At 39.6% G+C, this 25,129-nt stretch overlaps 1 protein-coding gene and 2 non-coding genes across 3 annotated transcripts; 2 read left to right on the top strand and 1 right to left on the bottom strand.

Annotated features, from left to right (window-relative positions):
* Positions 1 to 439: 439 nt before the first annotated feature.
* Positions 440 to 512, top strand: TRNAK-UUU (transfer RNA lysine (anticodon UUU)). Its single transcript has one exon. It is a non-coding gene; the product is annotated as a tRNA-Lys (tRNA).
* Positions 513 to 685: 173 nt separating this feature from the next.
* TRNAK-UUU (transfer RNA lysine (anticodon UUU)) lies at positions 686 to 758 on the bottom strand. The gene has a single exon. It is a non-coding gene; the product is annotated as a tRNA-Lys (tRNA).
* A 1,393-nt stretch (positions 759 to 2,151) lies between these two features.
* LOC134561343 (protein Mdm4-like) lies at positions 2,152 to 24,024 on the top strand. Its single transcript, XM_063418249.1, has 11 exons — positions 2,152 to 2,289; positions 6,673 to 6,766; positions 7,453 to 7,527; positions 9,272 to 9,405; positions 9,958 to 10,007; positions 13,190 to 13,242; positions 15,719 to 15,815; positions 18,135 to 18,295; positions 20,142 to 20,276; positions 20,802 to 20,882; positions 21,684 to 24,024. Exons 2-11 carry the CDS (start codon positions 6,692 to 6,694, stop codon positions 22,224 to 22,226), a joined length of 1,404 nt encoding a protein of 467 aa, XP_063274319.1. The 5' UTR covers positions 2,152 to 2,289; positions 6,673 to 6,691; the 3' UTR covers positions 22,227 to 24,024.
* The last annotated feature ends 1,105 nt before the right edge of the window (positions 24,025 to 25,129 follow it).

The raw sequence follows: 25,129 nt of genomic DNA, 5'->3' as shown, positions 1-25,129 counted from the left end.
CTCTGCATCGCACAGAGCCGGACCTGGTGTGCCCCAGTGTCCCCCGGTGTCCCTCGGTGTCCCCCTGAATGTCCCCGGGATGTTCCCCCAGCCCATTGAGAGAGGAATGTGCGGGATGAGCCTGGATCACGGATAATGGGGTGCAGATAATGGGGTGCAGATAATGGGGTACAGACAGTGAGGTTCAGTCAGGGGCTTGCAGGCAGGAAGGTGCAGATTGTGGGGTTCAGGCGGAGGGGGCGAATTGGGGGGTGCAAGAGGGACGGTACAGACAGGGGGTGCAAATAATGGGGTGCAGACAGTGGGGTGCAGATAATGGGGTGCAGATAATGGGGTGCAGATAATGGGGGTACAGAGGAGGACACAGGCAGGAAAACCCCTCCAGCCGCCCTTCCCCTGTGTGCGGTGATACCTCAGCAGCGCCCCGCTCGGAAGCAGAGCCCGGATAGCTCAGTCGGTAGAGCATCAGACTTTTAATCTGAGGGTCCAGGGTTCAAGTCCCTGTTCGGGCGGATCTCCTTTTTCCATAGATTTTTCCATCATTTTTATTTTTTTTTTACCAGGATTCCCCGCAGACGCAGCCGGGACCCTCCGGCGGGAAGCGCCGGCCGCGCGCGGGTGTAAAAAAGGGATTTTTGGGCAAAAAAAAACCGCGCCAGTGAAAAAAATAAGAAAAAAACTGTAACGCCCGAACAGGGACTTGAACCCTGGACCCTCAGATTAAAAGTCTGATGCTCTACCGACTGAGCTATCCGGGCTCTGTGCGCTGAGGGCACTCACTACTTTTATCAGCGCACACCGGGGCGGGCGCTCGCGGTTTTCCACCCGCTCCCGGTGTGCGGTTCCCTCCCCCCGGGCCAAACCCATAATTAGACAAAATCCTGTAATTATTTCTGTCCGAGTCGGCCACAAACCCGGCAAGTCGCACCGGATTTTGCTGTTGACACCCAGCGGTTCTGCTTTGGTCGCTTTCCCAAGCGCTGCCCCTGGGCCGGGATTAGTTTGGAATTTTCCAAGCATGTGGATCCCAGCTTGGTAGGGAGCTCTGGAAATAATTCACTCCACCCCTGCGACAAGGCAGGGTGACCTGGAGCAGGTGACACAGGAAAGTGTGGGGTTTATAATGAATAGAGATGGATATTCTAATATCCAGGTGGTTATTTTAATACCCAGGTGGATGTTCCAGTGATATTATAATGTCCTGGAGAATATCCTAAGGTCCAGGTGGGTATTAAAATGAAGACAGCTCAGCTCTAGGACACAGGGACCTTGAATATTTTGCCAAGTCAGCGATACATAGACACACATCGACATTTTGATTTATTCCATCCTTAAGGCTCGATAATTCCAGGGTGTCCTTGAGTCAGGGATGTTCCTGCTGCCTGCTCCACTGAGATGCTCAATAGACCTGAAAATATCCAAAGATCTTGCATCAAAGAACATCCCGACTTGAGATAATATTTTCTTTTTCCAGGCATTTTCTTATTATTTTCATTAATATTTATCGGGAATTATTATTGTTGATATTTATTTATTATAATTGTAATCTGGCTCAAAATATTATGTATTTATTAATACATTGTCACAGTGGACACGGGAAGAACTACACGAGGACACGCTGGTGAGCGAAGCAGGAAAAAAGGGACGAGTTTATTTACAAAACTCAGTTTTATACATTTCCTATGGGGCCCGTGGATTGGAGGATGGAATTCCACCTCTCAATCCACGTTGGTCGAGCTAACTGTCAATCACATTTCTCCTCCTACTTAGAAATATGTAAACAATAAAAGACAGTTAGTAAAACATGGCCAGTGTTTATAGTAGAAAATGTGATAAGGTGAAATTTCTGACTCCAATATGAAGAATATAACAGAAGGCTTAAAAAAGTCTTCAAAACCAGAGTGACATCATATTATATATTACGTATTTATTATTTAACATTATAGTAGGGATTTATTAATATTATTTTTAAATATTTTTAAGTTAAAATTTTAAAGTGCATTTTTAAATTAAAGTTTAAAATTATTTGTTTACGTTTCCCAGCAGGGCTGAAAGGACGCACGGCCGGGGTCCTCCACCCCGCTAGGGGGCGCCCCACAGCCCCGGCGGCTCCCGGGTCCCTTCTAGCACCACGTCCCCGCTCCTCTCTATGGCCCCGCCGCCATGTTGGCCGCGAGGGGAAGCGGCGGCCCGGACCCCGCTAAAATGGAGGCGCGGAGCCCTCATGGGGTGTAGGGGCTCCTTCCCCTCCCCGAGCCCCGGCCCGGAGCTCATGGAGCGGCTTTAGGGGTGAGCAGGGCGCTGAGGGGAACGCGGGGGTCCCCGGGGGAGCAGGGCTGAGGGGGCGGTGAGGAGGAGGAGGAGGAGGAGGAGGAAGGGGGGGCAGGAGGCGGTGCCGGCGGGAGGGGCCTGGGGCGGCGGGAGCGTTAAGGAACTTTTATCTCTTCCCAGGAAATTCTGGGACAATTGGGATTGTCCCGTGTGAAGATGGGAAGCTTTAGGGTGATTTAATTATGGCCTGGTGAGAAAGATGGATGGGGAATATTTCCAGAGGCCTGGAGTGGCAGGAGAAGGGGAGGGAGGGCAGGGAGAGGTGAAATTTTGGAATAAATCCTTCCCTGAGAGCGGGGAGAGGAGCTGGGATGGAATTCCCGGAGAATTCCCGGAGAATTCCCGATTTCTCCATCCCTGGAATTATCCCTGGAGCAGCCTGGGATGGTGGAAATGTCACTGCCCATGGAATAATGGGATAAATTTTAATGCATTTTCCAAGCCGAACCTCTCTGTCATTCCACGATTTCACCCTCATAAAACACGATCTGATGAACTAACCCCACAAAAAACGCGTTTTATTTATAAAAACCTCGAGAAAAGCCCCTTTTTTCCCCTCTTAAAACAGAGATAAACCCCAAATCGGGACATTCATGGTGGTGGAAAAGATTCCTTATCCCAAATTCCTGCAGGGATTTAGGGAGATTTGCAGAGCAATTCTTCTCTCTTTGTGCCTTTAATTGATCACTTTTGGTTTTCCTCCCTCTTTCACAACATTTCACAACCAAAGCAGCGTTGCACAATTTGTTAAAATTTGTTTAAAATCTTTTATTTTCCTGAAGTTTGGGTGGCATTTTTAGGCGGATCTTTGGAGGTAATTCCAAATTCCAAAATTCCCTGGCAGATCGTGCCGGCCACAAAACTCATCTCAAGTACAAATCAGAATTTTTAAAATATATTTTTTAAATTAAAAGGGCTAAATTTGAGGCATGGAACCCCTCAGGGACTCTGATGAGGACAAATTTAATTATCAGTGACTTCATGATTACATCAGTGCCTGTTTAAAGCCTCCCTTCAGGGCTGTTTTAACCCAAAAATACCGAAAATCTCAATTTAATTTTCAATATTTTCCTTTATTTAAAAGCTGGAAAAATCCCTCTCACCCTAAACCCATCCCTTGCTCTGTTTCTGCTTTAAAATAAATTTAAAAACTATTTTTTTCCCCCTTAAATTTAGATTTCAAAAACCCCAAACTCGACCTTGGCTGAGTTTTACCTTGACTTTTCAGCCACTGGAGATTTTTATTTATTTTTTTTTTTAAAGTTGCGGTTTCGTGGGGTTTTTTTTGCTGTCTCAAAGAGGAATTTTTAGTCATAAAAAAGACAAATGAGCCCTTTCCGTGGCGGGGGTGAAATTTTGGAGTGGAAAATTTGCTCAGTTCATGACTCGGGTGTGATTCACGATTTCCTCTCGAGAATTTTTCCCTCTGTCTCAGGGACGTTTTCAGCACCTCAAAATCCCCCCCAGAAATTCATTCCAGGTTGGAAAAATGAATTTTTTTTGATATTTCGTGAAATTTTGGGTATTTAGGGATTTTTGGGATACTTCTAAATAATAAAATTTGGAAATATCCTGAATTTCTGAGCTGGCCGAGCACGAAATTCCCTTTTTTTTTTTAGGGATTTTCACCACGTGGGGGCTTTTTTTATCTCTAAATTTTTGTGTTTTTCTGCCTGGAAATATTTCAAAACTCACAGACAAAACCTTAATTAACCCCAAGATGAATTCCTGATTAAATAAGAATATTAACGAGAACCAAATAGGCAAAAAAATTCAAATTATCTGTAAACCTCGGAGGTTTTAAATGATTAAATCAACTCTGAAAAGGTTAAAATTCAACCCTGGGGCAGCAGAATCGCTTTCCAGGAAAGGGGAGGGAGAGAAAATCCGAATTTTTTCTCCTTTTTAAAGCTGATTTTCAGCCCAGCCGTTATCGGCCACTCTCGGTCCCTCCCTTTGGGCGAGGTTTGAAAAAAGCGAATTTAGAAAAAGTCCCGGAGCCTTCCCCGGGAATTATCCCAGAGAAAAATCCGGGATAACAATCCTGGAATATTCCTGCGAGACAGAGAAAATCAAGGTGGGTAAATCCAGCGCATTTTGAGGATGTTTGTGATTTTATTTTGATTTTTTTCCGTCAGAAATCGGTTAAAATTGAGGGAAATATGCAATAGGAAGTGGTTGAAGCTGTTTTAATTTGAATTATTTGAGGTCAATTTGGGTGCTCCTCATAAATTTAAATATTTAATAAGCTTGAATCAACTCTGTCCAGCTCAGTATTGGTGGTTTAAGGGCATTTTATGTTCAATATTTTGCTTTTTTTCCATCAGAAATTGGTTAAGATTTCGGGAAATATGAAATAGGAGGTGGTTGAAGCTGTTATAATTTGAATTATTTCAGGCCATTTGATAAGTTTGAATCAGCCCTGTCCAGCTCATTTTGGGCGGTTTAGGGGCATTTTATATTTAATATTTTGCTTTTTTTCCATCAGAAATCGGTTAAAATTGAGGGAAATATTAAATAGGAGGTGATTAAAGCTGTTATAATTTGAATTATTTCAGGTCACTGTGGATGCTCCTCACAACTGAGTCAACCCAGCTCATTTTGGGTGGTTTAAGGGCATTTTATATTCAATATTTTGAGTTTTTTCCATCAGAAATCGGTTAAAATTGAGGGAAATAGGAACTGGGAAGTGATTAAAGCTGTTATAATTTGAATTATTTGAGGTCAATTTGGGTGCTCCTCACAAATTTAAATATTTAATAAGCTTGAATCAACCCTGTCCAGCTCATTCTGGGCGGTTTAAGGGCATTTTATGTTCAATATTTTGATTTTTTTTTAGGGAAATTTGAAATAGGAAGGGGTTGAAGCTGTTATAATTTGAATTATTTCAGCTCACTGTGGGTGCTCCTCACAATTGAGTCAACCCAGCTCATTCTGGGTGGTTTAAGGGCATTTTATATTCAATATTTTGCTTTTATTCCCTCAGAAATCTGTTAAAATTTAGGGAAACAGAAACTGGGAAGGGATTAAAGCTGTTATAATTTGAATTATTTCATTTAATTGTGGGTGCTCCTCACAAATTTAAATATTTGATAAGCTTGAATCAACCCAGCTCATTTTGGGCGATTTAAGGGCATTTTATATTCAATATTTTGATTTTTTTTTAGGGAAATATGCAATAGGAAGTGATTAGAGCTGTTATAATTTGAATTATTTCAGGTCACTGTGGATGCTCCTCACAATTGAGTCAACCCAGCTCATTCTGGGTGGTTTAAGGGCATTTTATGTTCAATATTTTGCTTTTTTTCCCTCATAAATCTGTTAAAATTGAGGGAAATAGGAACTGGGAAGTGATTAAAGCTGTTATAATTTGAATTATTTCAGGTCAATTTGGGTGCTCCTCACAATTGAGTCAACCCAGCTCATTTTGGGTGGTTTAAGGGCATTTTATATTCAATATTTTGCTTTTTTTCCATCAGAAATCGGTTAAAGTTGAGGGAAATATTAAATAGGAAATGATTGAAGCTGTTATAATTTGAACTATTTCAGCTCACTGTGGGTGCTCCTCACAAATTGAAATATTTGATAAGTTTGAGTCAACGCAGCTCATTCTGGGTGTTTTAAGGACATTTTATATTCAATATTTTGCTTTTTTTCCCTCATAAATTGGTTAAAAATGAGGGAAATATGAAATAAGAGGTGGTTGAAGCTGTTTTAATTTGAATTATTTCAGGTCACTGTGGGTGCTCCTCACAAATTTAAATATTTAATAAGCTTGAATCAACTCTGTCCAGCTCAGTATTGGTGGTTTAAGGGCATTTTATGTTCAATATTTTGCTTTTTTTCCATCAGAAATTGGTTAAGATTTCGGGAAATATGAAATAGGAGGTGGTTGAAGCTGTTATAAATTGAATTATTTCAGGCCATTTGATAAGTTTGAGTCAACTCAGCTCATTCTGGGTGTTTTAAGGACATTTTATATTCAATATTTTGCTGTTTTTCCATCATAAATCTGTAAAAATTAGGGAAATATCAAACAGGAAATGATTGAAGCTGTTATAATTTGAATTATTTCAGTCATTGTGGTTGCCCATTAAAATTGATGGAAATATCAAACAGAAAATGACTGAAGCTGTCACAATTGCTCCTCACAAATTTGAATATTTGATGTATTTAAATCAAACTCTTGGGGATAAACCCCCCCCTGACCTCCCATTCCAACTTTTCCCAGATTTTTTTCCCGTTATTTTATTTTTCCAACCCCTCTGGATCAGCACGAAGCGGGTCAGGATTAAAAATTTGGATTTTTAGGCTCGGTTTTAACTCTAAATCCATGCCCAGGTCCCTCCTCAGTGCCAGGATGAGCTCCCAGAATTCCACCCCAAATCCTGGAGCCGGGAATTCCTGCGGGATCACCCTGGGACAAGCCCAGCAGGTAATTAACAGTTAATTAATAGTTAATTAATAGTTAATTAACTGCCAATTCCTCCTCATTCCCGTCATTTATTCTTGTTCTTTTCTCCTCAAAACAGGGATTTTTTTATTAGATCCTAAATTTATTTAAATCTGGAGAATTTAACCTAAAAATTTGGGATTTATAGTGTATTATATTGTATTATATTATATTGTATTATATTATATTGTGTTATATTATATTATATTGTATTATATTATATTATATTATATTATATTATATTATATTATATTATATTATATTATATTATATTATATTATATTATATTATATTATATTATATTATATTATATTATATTATATTATATTATATTATCCAGGAAAATTCAATTGTTTATCCAGGAAAAATTCAAATTATCCAGGAAAAATTCAAATTATCCAGGAAAAATTCAGTTTATCCAGGAAAAAATTCAATTTATCCAGGAAAAATTCATGGAAAAACCATTTTAATTTCACTTTGAAAATTGAATTTTCAGAACAATCCCACCCAAACAAAAAAGGGATTAACCCAAATTCCTCGGAATTTTTGTTTGGAATTTTTGTTTGGAATTTTTGTTTGGAATTTTTGTTTGGAATTTTTGTTTGGAATTTTTGTGACGATCCCAGGTTGGAATTCCCGGAATTCCCAACCCCTGCTGTGTTTTCCAGGTGATTCCCAAAATTCCCCTGCTGAGGATCCTGCAGGCCGCGGGCGCCCAGGGAGAAACCTTCACCCTCAAGGAGGTGAGAAAATATTCCAGGGGTTTTTGGGATGTGGGAGAAAATTCCCAAAGATTTTTGAGATGTGGGAGAAAATTCCAGGTTTTTTTGGGATGTGGGAGAAAATTCCAGGGTCACTTTTGGGGTCACTCTGGGGTCACTTTTTGGGTCTCTTTAGGGGCATTTTGGGTCAATTTGAGGGCACTTTTGGGTCACTTTTTGGGGACAGTTCAAGGTCACATTTTGGGGACATTTTGGGGTCACTTTGGGGTCACTTTAGGGACATTTTTGGGTCACTTTTTGGGGTCACTTTGAGGACACTTTGAGGACATTTTGGGGTCACTTTTTAGGGGCATTTTGTGCCAATTTAATGGCACTTTCAGGTCACTTTTTGGGGACACTCTGGGGTCACTTTTTGGGGACAGTTCAGGGTCACTTTTAGGGCACTTCAGGGTCAGTTTGAGGACATTTTGGGGACACTTCAGGGTCAGGGTTTGGCGTCACTTTGGGGTCACTTGGTCACTTTTTGGGGACTTTTTGGGGTCACTTCAAGGTCAGTTTTTGGGGTCACTGGAAGAGTCCCATTTTCAACTGGGAATAATGCAGTTTTAATTGGGAATAATGGAGTTTGAACTGGGAATAATGCAATTTTAACTGGGAATAATGCAGTTTGAACTGGGAATAATGCAGTTTGAACTGGGAATGATGCGATTTTAACTGGGATAACCCCACTTTGAACTGGGATAAACCCGTTTTCAATGGAACTAACGGAGTTTTAACTGGGAATAACACATTTTTAACTGGAATAACAGAGTTTTAACTGGGAATAACAAATTTTTAGCTGGGAATAACACGTTTTTAACTGGAATAACACATTTTTAACTGGGAATAACACAGCTTTAACTGGGATAACGCCATTTTAACTGGGAATAACACATTTTTAACTGGGAATAACACAGCTTTAACTGGGAATAACACAGCTTTAACTGGGAATAACACATTTTTAACTGGAATAACACATTTTTAACTGGGAATAACACATTTTTAGCTGGGAATAACACATTTTTAACTGGGAATAATGTGATTTTAACTGGGAATAACGCCATTTTAACTGGAATAACACATTTTTAACTGGGAATAACACAGCTTTAACTGGGAATAATGTGATTTTAACTGGGAATAACACAGTTTTAACTGGAATAATGTGATTTTAACTGGGAATAATGCGATTTTAACTGGGAATAATGCCATTTTAACTGGGATAACGCCATTTTAAATAGGAATAATGCAGTTTGAACTGGGATAAACCCGTTTTAAAGGGAACTAATGGAGTTTGAACTGGGAATAATGCGATTTTAACTGGGAATAATGCAATTTTAACTGGGATAACCCCACTTTGAACTGGGATAAACCCATTCTAAATGAAACTAACGGAGTTTTAACTGGGAATAATGCGATTTTAACTGGGAATAATGCGATTTTAACTGGGAATAACACATTTTTAACTGGGAATAACACATTTTTAACTGGAATAACACAGTTTTAACTGGGAATAACACAGCTTTAACTGGGAATAACGCAGTTTTAACTGGAATAATGCAGTTTTAACTGGGAATAACACAGCTTTAACTGGAATAATGCAGTTTTAACTGGGAATAACACGTTTTTAACTGGGAATAACACAGTTTTAACTGGAATAACACAGTTTTAGCTGGGAATAACACATTTTTAACTGGGATAACCAGTTCAAAGCCCCCTTTCCCCGCAGGTGATGCATTTCCTGGGCCAGTACATCATGGGCCGGCAGCTCTATGACCAGAGGCAGCAGCACCTGGTGCACTGCGGGGGAGACGCGCTGGGGGAGCTGCTGGGGCTGCACAGCTTCTCCCTCAGGGACCCCAGGTACGGGAAAATCTCATTTTCAGCCAGAAATTCAAATTTTAATCCCATTTTTTAGCCAGAAATTGAAATTTAAATCTCATTTTGAGCCAGAAATTTAAATTTTAATCTCATTTTTATCTCATTTTTAGACAGAAATTCAAATTTTAATCCTATTTTTATCTAAAATTTAAAATTTTGATCTCGTTTTTATCTAGAAATTGAAATTTTAATCTCATTTTTATCTCATTTTTATCCAGAAATTCAAATTTTAATCCCATTTTTATCTGGAAATTCAAATTTTAATCCCATTTTTATCCAGAAATTAAAATTTCTGGTTTGTGGTCTCTAAAGAGAATTTTACAAATAAATTTATAAAAAATGAACAGATTTGTGGTCTCTAAACAGGATTTTAAAAATAAATTTATAAAAAATCAATGGATTTATGATCTCCAAAGAGGATTTTACAAATAAATCTATAAAAACTGAGTTTATTTCTGGTCCCTAAAGAGAATTTTACCAATAAATCTATAAAACTGAGTTTATTTCTGATTTTAAAGTGCTTTTTGCCCCCAGCCCTGTGTATGAGATGCTGAAGCGGAACCTGAGCCCCGCTGCCCTCCCAGGTGGGTCCCACCCGTTCCAGGAACGTTTCTGTGCCTGGGAGTGCCAAAATTCCCAAAAATTCCCAGCCCAAAGAAATCTCTGTATTTGTGTCTGTTCTGTGTGCCAGGAGTGTCTGAGTGTGCCAAAAAATCCAAATTTGGGCCAAATTCAACCCGAAAATGGCCAATTTTCCATTAATTCCATCAATCCTAAAATATCCAATTTTCCATTAAAATCCTTTTTCTATCAATCCAAATTTGGGCAAAATTCAACCCTAAAATATCCAATTTTCCATGTAAATCCTTTTTCTAAATCGAAGAAAATTCAATTCTAAAATATCCAATTTTAAATTAAAATCCTTTTTCCTTCAATCCTAAAATATCCAATTTTCCATTAAAATCCTTTTCCCATCAATTTAAATCGAGGAAAATTCAATCCTAAAATATCCAAAAAAGTGTGAGCATGAGAGCGTGAGTGAGCGTGTGTGAGTGTGAGCCTGAGAGTGTGAGTGTGAGTGAGTGTGAGTGAGCATGGGTGTGAGTGAGTGTGTGTGAGTGTGAGTGTGACTGTGAGTGTGAGCCGTGTGAGTGTGTGAGTGTGAGTGTGTGTGAGTGTGAGTGTGAGCGTGAGAGTGTGAGTGTGAGTGTGTGAGTGTGTGAGTGTGAGTGTGAGTGTGAGCGTGAGTGGGACCCAAACCAACCGAGCTTGGCAGACCTGACCCTGTTTTCCCTCCTTTCCCTTTTCCAGCTGTTTCCTTTTCCAGCTGTTTCCCTTTTCCAGCTGTTTTCTTTCCTTCAGCCCAGCCCGGGACTGGCTGGATTCAGCTCATTTTTTTCCCCCTTTTCTTTTCTATTTTTTCCCCTTTTCTTGTCTATTTTTCCCCATTTCCTTCTCTATTTTTTCCCCATTTTCTTATCTAATTTCCCCCATTTTATTTCTAATTTTTCCCCCTTTCCTTTTCTAATTTCCTCCTTTTTTAACTTTCCCCCCCTTTTCTTTTCTGTTTTCCTCTCTTTTCTATTTTACCCCCTTTTCTTTTCTTTCCCCCCCTTTCCTTTTCTAATTTTCCCCCGCTTTTCTTTCCTAATTTTCCCCTTTTCTAAATTCCCCCCCCTTTCCTAATTTTTCCTCTCTTTTCTTTCCTAATTTTTCCCCCCTTTTCTTTTCTAATTTCCCCCCCTTTTAATTCTAATTTTTCCTCTCTTTTCTTTTATAATTTTCCCCCCCTTTCCTTTTCTAATTTCCCCCTTTCCCTGCCCCCTTTTCCCAAATCCATCTCTCACCAGGGGCCTTTGGGAACCCCTCCCCTTCAGCCTGGTTTTTATGGAATAACCAACTCCAAAGGAACCTTCCACTGCCTGAAAATCAAATTTGGGAAGGATAAATCTCCCTATTTCCCATCAGGGACTGAAATCCCAACAGCTGGGAGGGGACAAAAACAGGGGACAAAAACAGGGATTTGTGACAGATCCCTGCCATCCATCCTGGATTTTAAATTTTAAATTTGAAATTCCAGTGGAATTTCCTGCCACTTTTCAGCTCTTTCCATCCTGGATTTTAAATTTTAAATTTGAAATTTGAAATTTGAAATTCCAGTGGAATTTTCTGCCACTTTTCAGCTCTTTCCATCCTGGATTTTAAATTTGAAATTTTAAATTCCAGTGGAATTTTCTGCCACTTTTCAGCTCTTTCCATCCTGGATTTTAAATTTGAAATTTTAAATTCCAGTGGAATTTCCTGCCACTTTTCAGCTCTTTCCGTCCTGGATTTTAAATTTGAAATTTTAAATTTTAAATTCCAGTGGAATTTTCTGCCACTTTTCAGCTCTTTCCATCCTGGATTTTAAATTTGAAATTTTAAATTCCAGTGGAATTTTCTGCCACTTTTCAGCTCTTTCCATCCTGGATTTTAAATTTGAAATTTTAAAAATTAGAAAGCTCTGGGGCTTTCCCACAGGAATTCCCGGTGAGTCTGGAAATCTCTGGATTTGTCACTCCTGGATTTGGAATTCCCTAAAATCCCCACAGTGTTCCTGAATTTTCCTCATTTTCCTGCACTTCCCTTAGGATCCTCCGTGGAGGCCTAAGCAGGAAAACAGGCTGGGGACACAGATCTGGGTGCAACAACAGCAGCAGGGCAGAAAACCCGGTTTATTTACAAAAATCTATTTTTATATTTTTATTATGAGGATTGTGGATTGGAGGAAGGAATTCCACATTGGTGGAGGGGACTGTCACACCAGGGAATTGTTTGTCCCGGCAGGGAATGTAAAAACAATGGAAATGTTTATGGAACACAGCTATATAATATAATATAACTATATAATGTTTGCATTAAAGGAGCGTGAGAAGGTGCAAAACTTCTCCTTTAATATGAGCGCTCAGCAAAACCGGGAAAAACTCATGGTAACAATCCCGGACCTATCCCGGGTCAATCCCGGGTCAATCCCGGACCTCTCCTGGGTCAGTCCTGGACCTCTCCCGGGTCAATCCCGGACCTCTCCCAGGTCAGTCCCGGGTCAATCCCGGACCTCTCCCAGGTCAGTCCTGGGTCAATCCCGGACCTCTCCCGGGTCAGTCCTGGACCTCTCCCGGGTCAATCCCGGACGTCTCCTGGGTCAATCCTGTCCCTCTCCTGGACCTCTCCTGGACCTCTCCTGTCCCTCTCCCGGGTCAATCCCGGACCTCTCCCGGGTCAATCCCGGACCTCTCCTGGCCCTCTCCCGGCCCTCTCCCGGGTCAATCCCGGGTCAATCCCGGACCTCTCCTGGCCCTCTCCTGGGTCAATCCCGGGTCAATCCCGGACCTCTCCTGGACCTCTGCCGGGTCAATCCCGGGTCAATCCCGGACCTCTCCTGGACCTCTCCCATCCCTCTCCCAGGTCAATCCCAGACCTCTCCTGTCCCTCTCCCGGGTCAATCCCGTCCCTCTCCCGGGTCAATCCCGTCCCTCTCCCGGGTCAATCCTGGACCTCTCCCGGGTCAATCCCGGACCTCTCCCGTCCCTCTCCGGCTCTGCCAAGCCCGGCCGCCTCTGTCCCATCCCCGTGTGTGCATGGCAGTCCCCAGGGAAGGCATTCCTGTGTTTTGTTTTGGACATTCCTGTGTTTTGGCCATTCCTGTGGTTTTTGGGCATTCCTGTGTGTGTTTTTTGGGCATTCCTGTGGTTTTTGGGCATTCCTGTGTTTTACCTGCCGTCTGCAGGTGCTGCACAGCCTCTCCCAAAGGAGCCCCGCGCCGGCCCAGAGCAGCCGCAGGTAACCCCCACTGCCCAGTGGGTTCTTTTCTGTACAGAGCCGCCCCTTCTCTGTACTCTGCATGCTGGACTGCCAGAACTTCAATTTCTTTTTGTTTTTATGGTTATGCTGCTCCTCACCTACCTAGAGATAAAAAAAAAATCCCTCAAAATTCAAAATGAAAAGTTCTTGGAGTCCACAGAGCAGGGACAGAGTGACCCTTCTCTGTACTCTGCATGCTGGACTGCCAGAACTTGGATTTTCTCTTGGTTTTTAATGGTTTTGCTACTCCTCACTTACTTAGAGATCCAAAAAAATCCCCCAAAATTCAAAATAAAAAGTTCTTGGAGTCCACAGAGCAGGGACAGAGTGACCCTTCTCTGTACTCTGCATGCTGGACTGCCAGAACTTCAATTTCTTTTTGTTTTTATGGTTTTGCTGCTCCTCACCTACTTAGAGATCCAAAAAAAATCGCTGAAAATTCAAAATAAAAAGTTCTTGGAGTCCAGAGAGCAGGGACAGAGCCGCCCCTTCTCTGTACTCTGCATGCTGGACTGCTAGAACTTGGATTTTCTCTTGGTTTTTTATGGTTTTGCCGCTCCTCACCTACTTAGAGATCCAAAAAAATCGCTGAAAATTCAAAATGAAAAGTTCTTGGCGTCCACAGAGCAGGGACAGAGTGACCCTTCTCTGTACTCTGCATGCTGGACTGCCAGAACTTCAGTTTCTTTTTGTTTTTATGGTTTTGCCGCTCCTCACTTACTTAGAGATCAAAAAAAATCCCCCAAAATTCAAAATGAAAAGTTCTTGGAGTCCACAGAGCAGGGGCAGAGTGACCCTTCTCTGTTCCCCTCTCACAGAGTGCCGCTCTCTGAGCGTGGTTCTGTGGCTGCAGCACTTCCAGCCCTCAGCTTCTCCAGCTCTCTCCTGCTTTTATTTTATTGTTTTCCTGCTTTTTATTGTGTTTTCCTGCTTTTTTTTGTGTGTTCTCCTGCTTTTTTTTGTGTTTTCCTGCTTTTTTTCTTGATTTCTTTTGCTTTTTTCTTGTGTTCTCCTGCTTTTTTTTGTGTTCTGATTTTATTTTGTGTTCTCCTGCTTTTTTTCTTGATTTCTCCTGCCTTTTTTTTGTGTGTGTTCTCCTGCTTTTCTTTTGTGTTCTCCTGCTTTTTTTTGTTCTGCCTTTTTTTGGTTCTCCTGCTTTTTTCTTGTGTTCTGCTTTTTTTTATGCTCTCCTTCTTTTTTTTTCTTGTCTTTTCCTGCTTTTATTTTGTGTTCTCCTTTTTTTTTTCTTGTGTTCTCCTTCTTTCTTTTCTTGTGTTCTCCTTTTTTTTGTGTTCTCCTGCTATTTTTTTATGTTCTGCTTTTTTTTTATTTGTGTTCTCCTGCTTTTTTTTTTGTGTTCTCCTGGGTTTTTTTGTGTTCTGCTTTTTTTTTGTGTTCTCCTTTTTTTTGTGTGTTCTCCTGCTTTTTTTCTTGATTTCTCTTGCTTTTTTTTGTGTTTTCCTGCTTTTTTTGCTGTTCTGCTGCTTTTTTTGTGTTCTCCTGCTTCTTTTGTCTGTTCTGCTTTTTTTCTTGATTTCTTCTGCCTTTTTTTAGTGTACTCCTGCTTTTTTTTTTTGTGTTCTCCTGCTTTTTTTTTTGTATTCTCCTGCTTTTTATTTTTTTGGTGTGTTCTCCTGCTTTTTTTTTGTGTTCTCCTGCTTTTTTTGTGTTCTCCTGCTTTTTTTTCTTGTGTTCTGCTGCTTTTTTATTTCTGTTCTCCTGCTTTTTTTCTTGTTTTCTCCTGCTTTTTTTTTGTTTTCTCCTTTTTTTTTTGTTCTCCTGCTTTATTTTTGTGTTCTCCTTTTTTTTGTGTTCTCCTGCTTTTTTTCTTGTGTTCTCCTTTTTTTTTTTGTGTTCTTTTTTTTGTGTGTTCTGCTGCTTTTTTATTTCTGTTCTCCTGCTTTTTTTTCTTGTTCTCCTGCTTTTTTTTCTTGTGTTCTCCTGCTTTTTTTACCCCTCTTTTATCCCACTTTTTCCTCCCGGTAGGAACTGCCAAATAAACAATTCACTGTTCCTAGTTAGAATTTATTGCCAGCAGCTTTTCAGGCAGAGGTGAAAACTGAGGAAAAATCTTGGCACTTCCAAAAATTTTTCCATGTTTGGTTTGGAGGGTGAGAACTGGAAAATATCAAAAAAATAATCACAAAATAACTTTTAAAAGAATTTTTTTTACCAAGCTGAAGATTTTTCCTCGGTTCTTCGTGCTGATTCCAGATGCTCGAGTGATGAAATAGTTGGTAGATTTTATTCTGAATTTTATTATTTTTATTCTTTTTATTCTTTTTATTCTTTTTATTATTTTATTTATTTCCTTTATTATTTTATTATTTGATTTATTTCCTTTTCCTGCCTGTGCTTGCTCTCATCCTGCAGCTGGAGCCTGGGGATGGAAGTGCTGCATCCCCTTGTCCCCTGCAAGCTCTGCTGGGTTAATTCTGAATTTTCCTTCCTGCAGCTCGGCCAGGAGGAAGGAGCTGACCCTGAAATCCTGGAGGGTGACACCAAAACCTCTGCTCAGGCCACCTCAGAGCCCAAATGTGACACTTGTCAAGGTGAGGGACAAAAAAAAAATCCAAATTTCCCTCCTGTGTGGGACACACAGCAGCAAAATGCTGGAGGAGGGATTGGGAGAGTCAAAAAAAATCCCCTGGTTTGGAATAAAATCCTGAATAAAATCCTTAAAACTCTTGGAGAAATTGCAAAGTTCATCACAGGTATTTTTTTATTTTTTGGCTTGTAAATAAATGCTGTGAATGCAGGTTAAACCCCCAAATCCCATCTCTCATCGAGCAATGCCATGGGAAAAAATCCTTTTTTAAATCCAGATTTAGCTGGAGGTGTTTGAAATGCTGGAATTATCCCTGGATCCATCCTTTGAATGGGAATTGAATAAAAATGGGAATTTTTAAATTGGATTTGCCATATTTTGACATTTCCCTCACAGAGATTTTTTTGCTGGGTCACTCGTGGAGATTTCCAATATTTTGGCAAAAATTTTCCCATTTTTCCACTTTTTATTGCAGTCATTCCTTGCAAACCAAGCAGGGAATTGAATAAAAATGGGAATTTTTTAAATTGGATTTGCCATATTTTGACATTTTCCTCACAGAGATTTTTTTGCTGGGTCACTCCTGGAAATTTTCCAATATTTTGGGGGCAATTTTCCCATTTTTCCACTTTTTATTGCAGTCACTCCCTGCAAACCAAGCAGGGAACTGAATAAAAATAGGATTTTTTAATTGGATTTGCCATATTTTGACATTTCCCTCACGGGGATTTTTTTTTGCTGGGTCACTCGTGGAGATTTCCAATGCAAACCAAGCAGGGAACTGAATAAAAATGGGGATTTTTTTTTTGGATTTGCCATATTTTGACATTTCCCTCACGGGGATTTTTTTGCTGGGTCACTCCTGGAAATTTCCAATATTTTGGCAAAAATTTTCCCATTTTTCCACTTTTTATTGCACTCAATCCCTGCAAACCAAGCAGGGAACTGAATAAAAATGGGAATTTTTTTAATTGGATTTGCCATATTTTGACATTTCCCTCAGGGATTTTTTTGCTGGGTCACTCGTGGAGATTTCCAATGCAAACCAAGCAGGGAATTGAATAAAAATGGAATTTTTAAATTGGATTTGCCATATTTTGACATTTCCCTCACAGAGATTTTTTTTGCTGGGTCACTTGTTGAGATTTCCAATATTTTGGCAGCAATTTTCCCATTTTTCCACTTTTTATTGCAGTCATTCCTTGCAAACCAAGCAGGGAACTGAATAAAAATGGGAATTTTTAAATTGGATTTGCCATATTTTGACATTTCCCTTATGGGGATTTTTTTGCTGGGTGGAGATTTCCAATGTTTTGGGAGCAATTTTCCCATTTTTCCACTTTTTATTGCAGTCACTCCCTGCACACCAAGCAGGGAATTGAATAAAAATGAATTGAATTCAGGAGCTGCAATCTGAATTTAAAATTGATTTTACATCACTCAAGGAATCCACTCAGGGCTGGCTCGGGAAGTGTTTGTGTTTCTGTGGTGGAAAATGTAAATAAATTTGAATTTTAACTAATTAATTAATTAAGATTAATTAATTAAGATTAATTAATTAGTTAAAATTAATAAAAATAAAAAAAATTATAATAAAATTTAATTGAAAAAATTAATAAAAATCAAATGAATAAAAATTCTAATAAAAATTAAAAATGAAATAAAAAATTCAAAATAAACATTTTAATGAATTTCATTTAAAATTCATTAAAATAATAAAAATTCTTATAATAAAATTAATAAAAAATTAAAAATTAATAAAATTTTAATGAATAATAGAAAATTTAATGAATTTCATTTAAAATTCATTAAAATAATAAAAATATTGTAATAAAATTAATAAAAATTAATAAAATTTTAATGAATAATAAAAAATTTAATGAATTTCATTTAAAATTCATTAAAATAATAAAAATTATTATAATAAAATTAATTAAAAAATAATAAAATTTTAATGAATAATAAAAATTTGATGCATTTCATTTAAAATTCATTAAAATAACAAAAATTATTATAATAAAATTAATAAAAATTAATAAAATTTAATAAAATTTTAATGAATTATAAAAAATGATTAATTTCATTTAAAATTCATTAAAATAATAAAAATTATTATAATACAATTAATAAAAAATTAATAAAATTTTAATGAATAATAAAAAATTTAATGAATCTCAACCTGTCCCAGTATAGGAGCACTGGGATATTCCCAGGGAATTTTTGCCAATCCAAATCCCGGAGCTCTCAGAAGAAGAAATAAAAAAAAAATCAAATTTAAGCCCAATTTTTCTCTCACTCAATGAACTCTGCTTGACTCTTCCAGACCAAGATTTGATAGAAAACCTCTCCAAAAACAAAAAGCCCAAACTGGATCTGCTTTTTGAGGAATGGGACGTGGCCGGGCTGCCCTGGTGGTTTTTAGGGAATCTCAGGAGCAATTACAAATCCAGGAGTAACGGATCCACGGATATCCAAACCAACCAGGTGTGTGACACTTTAAAAAGGGCTTTTTTGTCCTCTTTTGGGGTCTAAAGAAATCAAAAATTCCATTTTTTCCTCTTTTTCCACTTCCCACTCCAGGATTTTCAGCCTTTTTTTTTCCCAGTGTGAGCCTGTCCCAGCCATTCCCAGCTGGTGGTTGCTGGTTTTAGTGGATTTTAGATTTTAAAATCACTTTTTAGTGGTTTTTAGTTTTTAAAATCACTTTTTAGTGATTTTTAGTTTTTAAAATCACTTTTTAGTTTTTAAAATCACTTTCTGGTGGTTTTTAGTTTTTAAAATCAATTTTAGTGGATTTTAGTTTTTAAAATCACTTTTTAAAATCACTTTTTAGTGGTTTTTAGTTTTTAAAATCACTTTTTGGTGGTTTTTAGTTTTTAAAATCACTTTTTGGTGGTTTTTAGTTTTTAAAACCAATTTTAATGATTTTTAGTTTTTAAAATCACTTTTTAGTTTTTAAAATCACTTTTTAGTGGTTTTTAGTTTTTAAAATCACTTTTTAATGATTTTTAGTTTTTAAAATCACTTGTAGTGGTTTTTAGTTTTTAAAATCACTTTTTAGTTTTTAAAATCACTTTTTAGCGGTTTTTAGTTTTTAAAATCACTTTTTAGCGGTTTTTAGTTTTTAAAATCACTTTTTAGTGGTTTTTAGTTTTTAAAACCACTTTTTAGTTTTTAAAACCACTTTTTAGTGGTTTTTAGTTTTTAAAATCACTTTTTAGTTTTTAAAACCAATTTTTAGTGGTTTTTAGTTTTTAAAATCACTTTTTAGCGGTTTTTAGTTTTTAAAACCAATTTTAATGATTTTTAGTTTTTAAAATCACTTTCTGGTGGATTTTAGTTTTTAAAACCAATTTTTAGTGGTTTTTAGTTTTTAAAATCACTTTTTGTGGTTTTAAATCCACCAAGCTCTTCCCTCAGAGGTGCTTGGATTTCAGGATGGGATTTTTTAATTTTTTTTTTTATTGGGATGAACGTTGTAGGGTAGTGGCTGAGCTGGGAGTGGAAAAAGAGGAGATTGTGGCATGGAAATTGGGAAAACTTGGGAAAAGGGGGAACTTGTGAGGTGGAAATTGGGAAAAGGGGAAGGTGTGAGGTGGAAATTGGGAAAAGGGGGGACCTGTGAGGTGGAAATCGGAAAAAATGGAAGCCTGTGAAGTGGAAACTTTAAAAATGGAAGCCTGTGAGGTGGAAATTGGGAAAAATGGGAGATCTCTGAGGTGGAAATTGGGAAAAATGGAAGGTGTGAGGTGGAAATTTGGGAAAGAGGAAGGTTTGAGGTAGAAATTGGGAGAAGAGGAAGGTGTGAGGTGGAAATTGGGAAAAGGGGAGATCTGTGAGGTGAAAATTGGAAAAAGGGGGGATCTGTGAGGTGGAAATTGGGGAAAATGGAAGCCTGTGAGGTGGAAATTGGGAAAAGAGGAAGGTGTGAAGTGGAAATTGGAAAAAGAAGGGACATGTGAGGTGGAAATTGGGAAAAGGGGAGATCTGTGAGGTGGAAATTGGGAAAAGAGGGGAGCCTGTGAGGTGGAAATTGGGAAAAATGGAGATCTGTGAGGTGGAAATTGGGAAAAGAGGAAGGTGTGAGTTAGGAATTGGAAAAAGAGGAAGGTGTGAGTTAGGAATTGGGAGAAGAGGAAGGTTTGAGGCAGAAATTGGGATAAGAGGAAGGTTTGATGTAGAAATTGGAAAAAGAAGAAGGTGTGAGTTAGGAATTTTCCAAAGGGCTGTCTGAGGGCAGTGAGGTGCCCAGGCCTCTGCAGGTCCTTGGGGACGGCTCTGGATGCGGAGCCGCTCCCGAATGGATTTTTCTGGATTTTTTTCCCCTCAGGACATCGACACTGCCATCGTTTCCGACACCACCGATGACCTTTGGTTCCTCAACGAGTGTCCCCTGGAGCAGGGCAGTGCTGGCCTCAAGGTGGAGGTGCTGGACTGCGAGGAGGTGACAGAAGGTGACACCAAGGTGACCCTGCCACTCTGGTTCCATTGGAAAAAATTATATCTTTTTTTATTTTTTTGATTTAAAAGTTTAATCTGTTCCCATCTCCAGAGGTTAAATCCTCTTTAGTAAATGTTGTCATCATTCCTCATGTGTTTGGTGGTTTTCCTGCTTAAATTTCAGTTTAAATTCACATTTTTCAAGGCATAAAATCGATTTAAAATGAGTTAAACTTCTCGCAGCAGCTTAAGTGGATTTCTAACCAATAGCTGCAAGGGTTATAAATCAAAAATCATGGAGTTAAGTTTGGAAAAGGCTTTTAAAGATCGAGTCCAGCTAAAGACTCCAAGAGGAAAATCTGATCACGGTAAACCAGCAAAAAATGCCAAAAAAACCCTGCAAAAATGACTTTTTATTCACTTTTAGACGTGATTTAAGGAGCAGGGGGATGAGATAACCCATTAATTGGGCTGTGTAGTGGCAGATAAATTAGAAATAAGGAATATTCCAACATTTTCACCCTCTGATGATGTTTTCTTGGAATTCCAGGTGCCTGAGGATGTGTGTTCGGATGAGCTGGAGGATTCCCAGTGCCTGAGTGACGACACGGACACAGAGGCTGCTCCAGAGGTGGGAATTCCTTGGGATCAGCATTTCCTGGGGCTGCTGCTGCTTTTGGGGTGGAAAAAGCTGATTTTGCTTGTGGGTTTCAAAAAAAAAAAGTGGCTGGGTGAAGTTATATTGATACCCAGGTAGGTTTTATTAAGGTTTTTATAAGGTTTTTAATAAGGTTTTAATAAGGTTTTTAATAAAGGTTTGAATTCCGTGTGGTCCTTTGGATGGAAATCTGGAGGATTGTCCTTAGAAGGGACCTGGAAATCCTAAGTAGCACTTTATAATCACTCAAAAAATTCAGAATTTTAATATTTTTGAGAGAATTTTAATGGTTTTAGCAGCGTTTTCCAGCCTGGAATAAATGGGGATGTCCATGGCTTTGGACAGCTGAGTACTGGCTTTTCACTTGGGCAGCTCCTGCCCTTTTCTGTGAGATAATTAATTAATAAATCCATTAATTGTGCAGGCTCGACAGCTGCTAAGTGATGGGTGAGCCTGGAAAACAAATTCCTGCCAAATTCCAGGAGCTCTCCCTTGAATTTTGAGCAAAAAGATTAAAAACTCTCTTGAAATTAAATAAAAATAAACTGCCCCAGCTTGGAATCTTCCAAGGGGGCTGGGAGAGAGGAAGGAGAGGAATTCATGAGGGAGAGATCTGGGATGAATCAATCCCAAGCCACAAAATGTTGATTTTCCACCTTATAAATCAAATTTTTTTAACAAAGCTTCCTTGCTGCTTTTCCCACACGGCTAAAATGGTGAATACCCAAAAATAAATTGATTTTTTTGCTGGAATTTTTGCCTTAAATCCCTCAGGATTGCTGGCAATGCTCCAAATGCAGGAAATTCAACTCTCCTGGGAAAAGGTACTGCTACCGCTGCTGGGCCCTGCGCAAGGACTGGTACCGGGACTGCCCCAAACTGCCCCATTCCCTGTCCCTCTCCAACATCAATTCCATGGAAAAGCAGGAGCAGGAGGAAGGGATGGACGTCCCCGACTGCAGGAGGACAATTTCAGCCCCTCCCGGCCAACCCAAACACCTTTTCCTGGGGGAAAACAAACCCCACGTAGATCCCAGCAGCTCCATTGAATCCTTGGATTTGGCGCGGGATGGGAAAAAACGGGAATTCTCAGAGCTGAAAAAAGAGGAGGAGATGGAATCCTTGGAGAGCATCAAAACCTTGCTGAATCCCTGCTTCCTGTGCCAGCACAGGCCTCGGGATGGGAATATTGTCCATGGAAGGACGGCTCACCTGGTGGCCTGCTTCAGGTGCGCCAGGATGCTGAAGAAGAAGAGGTCGCCGTGCCCCGTGTGCAGGAAGGAGATCAAGATGGTCATCAGGATCTTCATGGGGTAGGGAGGCTCTCTGCCCCTAAAGCAGCCCCGAAAATAAGATTTTTTTGCACTCAAACCCCTCCACTACAGTTACGTGCAGGAAGGAGATCAAGCAAAATAACCCCAAAAAGAGGATTTTTGCACCCAAATCCCGGTTTCAGTGTGTGCAGGAAGGAGATCAGGATGATCATCGGGATCTCCTTCTTGACCCTATAATAACCCATAAAAGAGAATTTTTGCACCCAAATCCCGGTTTCAGTGTGTGCAGGAAGATCGAGAAGGTCATCAAGATCTCCTTCTGACCCTAAAATAACCCCAAATTAGGATTTTTGCACCCAAATCTCCATTTCAGTGTGTGCAGGAAGGAGATCAAGATGGTCATCAGGATCTTCATGGGGTAGGGAGGCTCTCTGCCCCTAAAGCAGCCCCAAAAAGAAGATTTTTTTGCACTCAGATCCCTCCACTACAGTACATGCAGGAAGGAGATCAAGAGAGTCGTGAGAATCTTCCCATAATAACCCCAAAAAGAGAATTTTTGCACCCAAATCCCGGTTTCAGTGTGTGCAGGAAGGAGATCAGGATGGTCATCAGGATCTCCTTCTTGACCCTAAAATAATCCCAAAAAGAGAATTTTTGCACTCAAATCCTGGTTTCAGTGTGTGCAGGAAGGAGATCAAGAGTCATCAGGATTGTTATGGGGTAGCAGGATCTTCTGACCTTAAAAAAAAGACCCAAAATGAGGATTTTTCCACCCAAATCCTGATTTCAGTGTGTGCAGGAAGATCGAGATCATCAGGATCTCCTTCTGACCCCAAAATAACCCCAAAAAGAGGATTTTTTCATTCAAATCCCAGTTTCAGTGTGTGCAGGATGGAGATCAGGATGGTCATCAGGACCTTCATGACACAGCACAATCTTCTATCACAAAAATAACCCCTAAAAAGAGGATTTTGCACAAAAATCCCAATTGCAGAGCTTGTTCTGCAGGATCGAGATGGTCATCAGGATCTTTATGGGGTAGCAGGGCTCTTTGCTCCTAAAATAATCCCAAAATGAGGATTTTTCCACTCAAATCTCCATTTCAGTGTGTGCAGGAAGATCGAGAAGATCATCAGGATCTCCTTCTGACCCTAAAATAACCCCAAAAAGAGGATTTTTGCACCCAAATCCCGATTTCAGTGTGCGTAGGAAGGAGATCAGGATGGTCATCAGGATCTTCATGGGGTAGCAAGATCTTCTGACCTTAAAAAAAAGACCCAAAAAGAGGATTTTTGCACTCAAATCCCGATTTTGGTGTGTGCAGGAAGGAGATCACGGTCATCAGGATCTTCTGGCCCTAAAATAACCCCAAAAAGAGAATTTTTGCACTCAAATCCTGGTTTCAGTGTGTGCCGGGAGGAGATCCAGATGATCACTGAGATCTTTATGGGATAGCAGCACCCTCTGCCCCTAAAATAACCCCAAATTAGGATTTTTGCACTCAAACCCCAATTCCAGAGCTGAGCCAGCGAAACCAAAGAAAACCAAGATTTGAATCCCACCAAGAATCCTCTGCAGGATCCACTTTGATCACCTCGAGATCAAAATCCCAGCTTGGAAATTTTCCCATTTTCCCAACTTTAGCCGGATTTTTATCTTTTGGGCTTTGTTTTCCTGACCAAGGACAGAACAGATTCGGGTCAAGTTGTGACTTTTGGAATGATTTTTTCCATAAATCCTGACTTGTGCAATTCCTTTGGAGCTAAGGGATAAAAGTACAAATAAATATTTATGGTTGGGAGGGCAGGGGATTTGTTTTGGAGAGAAGAAAAAGAACTTTATTCCTGATTTTTTTATTGTTTTAAGGTCGACAGGGTGAAGAATTCCTTTCTCCTAGATGGGAAATAAATCCATGTTTTTAATCCACACCTCTCAGGTCACAAATCAGACAGAAAAATAATAATGTTATATTTTGCATTCTTTTTGGGCTCTTTAATTTCTATTTCTTCTCTTTTTTATATATTTAAATTTATTTGGTGTCATCTCTGTCCAGCAGGGTTTAATTCCAGCAGCTTTGGGATATTTTGGGATTGCCCTCACCTAGGATAAAAAAAGCCTCATTTTTGAGTGAAAAGTAGCTTTAAAAACAAAACACAAACTTCTGAGGAATAAAATAATCCTTTTGCCTCTTTTCAGACAGATTTTTTCCCCCTTTTCAGGCAGACTTTTCCTTTTTTTTAGGAATTTTTTTCTCCTTCCAATGCAAAATCCCTTGGGAATGACAGCAGCAAAACCTCTGGATTTGGACCTTTGTTCTCCATCCCATTCCAAATCTCACATTCCCATGGGATCGCCCACCCTAGGACAATTCCAAGTGGGATTTTTCTCCCTTTTCCAGCTGTTTTTTTTGGGATGGGCGCTCCTGGAGAAGGCAGAGCTCGCTAGAGGGCACCCACGCCCAGCTCCTGCCGCTCTCCCTCCTCCAGGATCCACATTCCCGGCTGGAAAAGGCGCTCAGGGACACAATCCCCTGCCTGGGGTTGGTTTTCCTGATTTTCCAAACCCACAAATCCAAATTTCTCCCCATCCCAAATCCCAGCGATGCCCCTCAGACCCCTTCAGGTGCATCCCAACATTCCCAGGACATTTTTTTGTTTTGTTTTGTTTTATTTTGTTGGGGTTTTTTTGGTTTTGGTTGGGGTTTTTTTGGGTTTTACCCTTTATCCACAAAAATTTTGGGATCCTGTGGGATCCAGGATCCATCCAGCCCCACAGGGAAATGTCACTGTCCCCATTTCCCATTCTTTCATCCCAAATCCCTTCCTGCTCCCCCCCAGGTGACAGCAGTGACAGAGCAGGCGATGACCCTTGGTTTGATGATCCCAGCGCTCAAAAAAATCCCAAAAAATAACCCCGAACCCCACACGGATCCCAAAGGAAAAAAAC

This window comes from Prinia subflava, chromosome 23, assembly GCF_021018805.1.
Source record: "Prinia subflava isolate CZ2003 ecotype Zambia chromosome 23, Cam_Psub_1.2, whole genome shotgun sequence".
Lineage (NCBI taxonomy): Eukaryota > Metazoa > Chordata > Aves > Passeriformes > Cisticolidae > Prinia > Prinia subflava.
This window is presented reverse-complemented; position numbering and strand designations above follow the sequence as displayed.